The following is a 7,313-nucleotide window of genomic DNA, read 5'->3' as shown; positions in this document are numbered from 1 at the left end:
AGTTCCTCTAACCATGTTTATCAGTGATTAGAAGCTCGTAAAAATATTAGAGGTAATCACTGTCATTCCTATATGAACATTTCGAACTGCATTCATCCATGTTCAAATATGCTTATTAATCCAACAGAACTGCATCTTCATAGTTTAGTTTTGTACACAAGAGTATGTTTATATTCTCTAAAATGTATGCATTCAATCAGATTTACAGATCAGCCAAAGTGTGACTGAAGAAATTCTAGAATTTCTAGATAGAAGAATAATGCACTGTTGATACTACTCAACAATATCTGAGGCTTACAGAGTTAAGTCACTACAAATCCACTTGTGTTGTATGAACCACTATTATGGACATACACATAACATCTGCTCAGCTGGTTGGCTTGCCAAGTATGACAGTCTTGGGGGTTTTCAATTCGTATCAAATGGAACCCAGGTTTTCTACATTATCATGCTGTGACCTGCTGATCTAAATTTAAAAGTACACATTTAACCTGTAGTGTCATTTCTCTGTGTGCACATGACATTATTGTGTATTAGAAACTAATACCAGCAGCATTTCTGCCTTCATTGATGTCTTGTCCCATATTCCTTCTGTTCCCCACTTTTTTTTTTTTAAATTATTTTATCATTAGATAACAGTGGATTCACCTATTATTTCAGAACATCCAATTTCAAGTAACTTAAAGTTATAGCTTATCATGACTTAGAGTAATGGGCAAACATGTACAAGGACTATAATACATATATATGGGGAGATACAGATCTATATAATCCTTGCAGTATTTTCATATAAAAGGATTAGCTTCTTGTTAACTTGGACTGGGATAAGATGATTCAATTTCCAGTAAAATTACTTACTTCCTTCCCTCAGCTTTTTTAATTCCTGTATTATATCACTATATACACAGGATAAAAGCTCCTCTTGGGATTTTGTTCCATCCAAATAAACTGAGAAAGACAAAAGGAAATGTTTTCATGAGTTCTACACCACTTATCTGTAATAACAATTGGCAAAGTTTTCAGTATTCCTATGGGTGCAATAAGAAGAAATGAAAAAATAAAAAGCAAGAAGAGTACCTCCCTTTTCTTCTTTCCCAAATTCATTTTACATGTTAAAAAATAACATAATGGAAAAGTATTCTAGTTAAGAATTAATTCACAAATTTTTGTGGTATAAAAGTCTTCATGAGGCTAGTGGTAATAACATTAGGACAGTAAAGCAATAAAGGAATAATTCAGCAGAGAGGTTCCTATGCAGTGGAGGACCTCAGGTTCTTCCTCAGATTCACGGTTTGAGCAAGTCAAGGAAGGGCACTGCAGTTCTCACTGAACAGAAGAAACGGTGCCCTAGTCTTCGTACTGACGAAGCAGACACCTGACTTCTCTTTCCTCTGGCCCCCACTCCAGAAGTAGGCATTTCAAGAGCTGTACAACTCTGAACATCACATAAGCTCATGGCAGTGCCCCATCAGCTGGCTCAGCTTTGACACTTCTCATGCAAGACTGGTGACTGTAGTGTGTACAAAAAGTACCTAGGAAGTATCGTTGGCTTATTATAGGACTTCAACCAGGATTTTAATTCTGTTCTGAAGAATTCTGCCAGTGCATCAGCTACCATCTCAGAAGCTTCCTGCTTAGCCATACGCATGTATGCACACATGCACACACAAACTAGCTTGTTAAATGGACTTAATTAGTGATCAGAACATTTCTATTTTTAACTTCATAATTTTCATTGTGAAAAAACAAAACAAAACACCAAAAAACAAGACCCTATAGACTTGAAAAATAAACCAACAAAAGGTCCAAACCTACTGCCCAAGCGCCACAAAAATATTTGAAGAAAACTCTGTCCCATACAAAAAAACCCCGTAACCCAACAAAAACTGCGCAAGCGCCACACTTAAGCTTTTTATAAGTTTAAAATTAAGGATACCATACCAATGTTACTTGCATTCTCTTCCAATTCGTTTTTGTATCTCAGATACATAGGCCACACGTGTCCATCGAAGTACCCCGGTGTATCTGCTGGTTGATAGACTCTGGTGCTACACAAAAATATATTTGCTTTCCCACTCAAGTTTTACATTCTTCCCCTAGCGTTAGCTGGTTTAGTAAGAGCATCTATCCAAAATAAACACAGGCTGGCAGGCTGCACAACTGTCAAGCAAAGGGGGCTTTAATATAATCTGTGATATGAACTCTTGCTAACTTAGCTGTTTCTGCCAATCAAATTACATTTAAGATGAAGTAAAAGGATTTTTTTTTTAATTGAAAAAGGTATTACATATAAATTAAGCTTTTTTCTTTTTTGATTGGGTATACAGATTTTTCAAGTTTTAAATGACTAGCAGTTTTGTCTAGTCACTTCCAGCCTGGACACTGAAGTCCTTTAAAGGTGAGTCTAGTGAGAAACCAAGAAAGTGTAATCAACCAAAGCCAGTTGAATAGAGGATTTCCTCATTCAGCCAGCAGATTCTGACTTCGTGCAAATGTATTGCTCCAAGCACACAGTACTGCTCCAAATTTGGAGGCAAGTCAGACAATAATCTAAATCAGATATACGGCACAACTAATGCACAGTCTAAACGAAGCGTACACCAAAACCACACATGAACATTGTTACTTTAACAATAATCATCATGTAGCTGTATTCAATCAAGGATAAGACTGCTTAGTATTTTTTTAAGTGTTTCTCATTTTAAACATGGTTTAACTCCAATATGCAGTCAGTAATCTAAATAATTTATCTGGTCAACAAATTCTCCTATCAGTGTTTTTAACATTGAACATTTTAATATCCCTGTGCTCTAAAATGGAAATCCCTTCTCCCCCCCAAACCCACACACCTCTGCATGCTTTTGTTGATTTTGGTTAAATACCCAGAGTCTTCCCTGGGAATCACAGAGGACAGATGATCTTAATCGCTTACATTTGGCAAGCACTGAAGAAAAGCGAGTACAAAAGAACCACTCCAGGTTAGGGGTACAGTGAGTGACCCTCTGTAAGCAGTAACTGAATAATCTTACCTCCTTCTCCTTTTGCACTCTTCATAAGGAAGGGTCAAAAAGTATCTTCTATTCCATAGTTCATTAAGCGGCCTAAAATGATAATATATTTAGTTCCCTCTTCCTTTTTAGGACAGCTTTTAATATACCAGGTTACATATTACTGCTTACTCATAATTGTATAGCAGAAAGCCTTCAACAATCAAAATATAAACATTTTCTGTATTTTTCAGGTTGTCACATGTATTCTGCAGCTCTTCTGTCACAACACCTGAGCTTGCTGGGCTTTTCATCCAATTGCGAATACTTTTCACCATTTCATCCATATAGAGAGCATCAAGTACTAGATGAAAACAGAAAGTTCGGCACTCCTCAAAAACAGAGAATAAAAACAAATAAAGAACCCTTAAGTAAGAATCAAATAATCTACATACAAGTCTAAATTAAAGCAAAAATTCTCTCTTATGCATGTAAGTAGTTCCATGTTTGCAACTGATGATACCCTGAAACTAAAGCTTTCCCCAGGACTGGGGTACTTCTGTAAGTGTGGTATCTCTGAACTCTGTGGCACCAAAAAGTGTGTGAACAGACTTCACAGCCTTTCCCTTGACCGTAGAAACTGCAGGGACTATTCTCCTATTCCACAAAACTTGTAAAAACTTACTTACCCCGAGACCTCCACCCTTCTGTCAATTGTCACTGGCACAGGTGAGGGGAGGGAACGCTCAAAAATTTTTGCTTTTGTTTTTTATTGGGTTTCAAGTATTTGTAGGCTGGGGATGTGTCCTGGTTTTGGCTGGGATAGAGTTAAATTTCTTCCTAGTGCTGTGTTTTGAATTTAGTATGAGAAGAATGTTGATAACACACTGATGTTTTCAGTTGTTGCCAAGTACCCCGCTAGTCAAGAACATTCAGCTTCCATGCTCTGGAAGAGGCTGGGAGGGAGCATAGCTGGGACAGCTAGCCTAGCTGGCCAATGGAGTATTCCATACCATGTGATGTCATGCTCAGTATATGAATGGTAGGCGTGTTCCAGGAAGTAGCAATCGCTATTTGGTTACTGGTCAGCGTGGCTGGTGAGCAATTGCATTGTGCATCACTCATTTTGTACATTCTATCATTATTATTATTATTATTATTTTCCCTTCCTTTTCTGTTCTATTAAACTGTCTTTATCTCAACCCACAAGTTTTTCTCACTCTTACCCTTCCGATTCTCTCCCCATCCCACCAGGGGGCGGGGAGTGAGAAAGCGGCTGCGTGGTGTTTGGCTGCCTGCCGGGTTAAACCACGACAGGATGGATGGATTGGATCGAAAGGAGGATGGCATACAGAGCAAAACAGCACAATGTAGCACCTGTTTTTGTCTGTAGACATGCAAGAACATATCAAGTAAGTACTGAACAGTAGAGAGAAAGCAGCCTTTGGATAACATAAGAGCAAATGCATTTTAAAGGTGATTTTAAGAGCAGCATTAAACCCAGATATTTGAACCAGATTGTCCAACTTATCCCTTCAGTTTCACATTCCAGTTTCATGAAGTCTAGAAGTTAAGCCAAAGACTGCATGGCTGATAAGAGTAAATTTTCAGACACAATTTAAGGTTCTTGCCAACTTTCCCATGTAATACATTTTGCGATCACCAAGTAACAACAGAGATTAGCTAATAATCAACTGTTCACAACTCAGTATGACCTGGACCAAAGCAGTGGCCTAAAGTGGATCTGGATCTAGAAGTCTGTAAGACTAAATTGGCATGTTTTGCTAGCATTAACCATGAGCTTCAAAACATTTGGTCTCTATGTGAGATCTGACATGAAATAAAGGTGTCAGGATCAGACCCAAGTTTTGACCAATTTGGAATATGCAATGAAAGAGACTCAATGGTGATATCCCATGAGTTCATTATCAAAGTGAAAAAAAAAAAAAAAAAAGAATCCATCATTACATAGAAAGTGTAGATTAAGCTTATGCCAGTGCTGCAAGCCAAGACTTTCACATTTGCTACTGCACCAGACACAACTGTGGAAATAGAGGAAAAGATTAAAAAGAGAGAAAAGGAAAGGTCAAGCACTAGGCTTGAGCTATTTACTGGTTCAGCAAGTTTTCTTATTTATCTCAGTGAGCTGAGAGAAAGTGAGCAAAGGACTGCTCTTAAACAACCATTTATTTACTGCCTTGTTCAGAAGGGAAAGGGGCACGGGGTGGAGGAGAAGAAGTGTTGAAGCTCAGCACAACAGTTTCAGTACAATGTTCAAAAGCAATGCATCGAAGTTACTGACCGTCATATAGCTTAAATCCACGTTCATCTGTTTCTACTTCAGACTCTGGCTGAAGGGGAAAAAAATTGAGTATTTTCAAGGCTGTTTTATGACCACTTTCAGAGATACATACTCTTCAGTTACAAATGTAAGAGTTATACACCTTTATATCCCAATTGATTATATTCATCTTCAAAATTAAACTGCTGTATACAACTATTAAACCACAATATTTAATCTAGAACAACAAATTCTCTAAATCATACCTCTTAAGTTCATTAGAGCTTTACTTCAGAAATAAGAACTGCTTCACCCTCCTTAACAAACAACTCCAATGTCAATGCAAAAGTTGTTTTTCTGCTTTGATTTGGGAAACAAAGAATTGCCTATTGCTGTATGGGTGTAGGGTTAACAAAACAATATCATTAACTTCATTAGCACAAAGTATCTTGAAAAATGCATCCCACATACACCCATTCCTTATTCTAAAAGGGTATCAAAGAAGACAGTAAACTTCTTTTTGCTGAGTATACTCAGTGGTTTTGGACACTGAAAGTTCAATTACACCAGTGCTCATTTTATTTCTCTTTCTCATCAAGTTAGCATTATTTTAAGCAGCATCAATTTTAAAAGTTTATCAATAGGAGAACTGAAAAGAGAAGAAATTAGACTAAAATCTACTCAAGCCTACTTTTACCTATCAGGTCTTTCCATCAATACTGTTACCTTAAAGAAGTCATCTTGAGAGATTATATCACAGTTGGGAAGCATTTTCTTAAGCTTTTCTGCCAGCGTTGTTTTCCCCCCATTCGTTACACTGAGTTAGAAAACATAGTAAAAACTACATCAAGACAAAAATCTATCTTTTAAACATATGTTCAAACTCACACACACATTTCTATATAGTTAGGTAAACCACAAAGATACAATCCAAAACCTCCCAAAAGTTTATTCACATTAAATACTCTCTACATCTAGAAATTTTCTGGCAGCTTCCATCAGCTTTCAGACAGTAAACATAGCCGTGTCAAGAAAGAGGTTAAAGAGAGGTGGTATCGGAGATCTCGAACAGAGACAGGAACAATTTCTTAAGAGTTACATGCCATAAAATTAGCCAATTATATGTATTTGTAATCTATTTTCAAAAAATATCCATTCATAAATAGAAATGACATCACTTCCTTCTAAAAGGAAGACCAGTCTTGAGCTGTAGAGAAAATTCAACTTGCTAATACTTACCCTCCAAGGCCAATAACCAATACTTTCATAGTTTGTTTTCTCCTCAGTTCTTCCTTTTCGCTGCCAAAGATAGTAGCCAGTGAAAACTCTTAATTCAGCAAGAAGAAAGCAGCTGTTCTATTAAGAAATACCAATTATAGATAAGACTTTTTTCCTGTCCTTTTTTTTTTTCTTTTTGCAAAGCTACTGTCAGAACCTCAACTGCTTGTTCTAATGCGAACAAAAAACCTGCAACATACATGCCACATCACAGATTTCAACGTGTTTTACCTTAGACAGTATTATAATCATTTGGGGGGAACTTTGAGAGACTCAGTTCTATCAATATTAATTCCACAGAAATCCCTGAAGAAAAGCACAATCAGTACCTCAAGCATTAATGGTATAAAAAAAGACGAGGTAAACAGAAGCTGTGGTGGAAAAACAAACAAAAACCTTAGAAAAGAACCCAGTGATGTGCTGAGGAGAAAGATGTTTTAAAAATTTCATTAAAGGTTGCAACAAAGAGGAGAAGGGAAGGGAAGAATGTAGTTTTCAGCTGAACAAATTCCCTCCAGTTTACCATCCAGTTACCCATGCCTGCAAAGGTATGGTGTAGCAGAAGGACAGGTAGTAATGGGGCTGCTTCTCTTGGCAGCAGCACTAGTCTACAGAGTTTGTCAAACCAGTTTAATATTTGTCAAACATTGCTTTCCAAGACCACACTCCAATTAATAACTACTTAACCACACACAAACAGCCTGGTTTTCATCTGCTCTCTCCTCCTAGGTCACACTTAAAGGGGTAAGGCCTATGACACCGAAGAC

At 37.2% G+C, this 7,313-nt stretch overlaps 1 protein-coding gene across 2 annotated transcripts; it reads right to left on the bottom strand.

Moving 5' to 3' along the window:
- Window positions 1–438: 438 nt before the first annotated feature.
- On the bottom strand, window positions 439–6,536 carry NMRK1 (nicotinamide riboside kinase 1). 2 transcript variants are annotated; one of them, XM_009578881.1, is made up of 8 exons: window positions 6,508–6,536; window positions 5,995–6,085; window positions 5,290–5,338; window positions 3,180–3,351; window positions 3,030–3,101; window positions 1,942–2,048; window positions 859–948; window positions 439–461 (listed from the first exon to the last, which is right to left on the bottom strand). In XM_009578881.1, the coding sequence occupies exons 1-8, from the start codon at window positions 6,534–6,536 to the stop codon at window positions 439–441; spliced, it is 633 nt and encodes a 210-aa protein (XP_009577176.1). The 2 variants fall into 2 exon arrangements, with proteins under 2 accessions (XP_009577176.1, XP_009577177.1); XM_009578882.1 differs by having other exon boundaries at window positions 447–466.
- Between the last annotated feature and the right edge of the window lie 777 nt (window positions 6,537–7,313).

This window comes from Fulmarus glacialis, unplaced genomic scaffold (assembly GCF_000690835.1).
Source record: "Fulmarus glacialis isolate BGI_N327 unplaced genomic scaffold, ASM69083v1 scaffold22165, whole genome shotgun sequence".
Classification (NCBI taxonomy): Eukaryota; Metazoa; Chordata; class Aves; order Procellariiformes; family Procellariidae; genus Fulmarus; species Fulmarus glacialis.
This window is presented reverse-complemented; position numbering and strand designations above follow the sequence as displayed.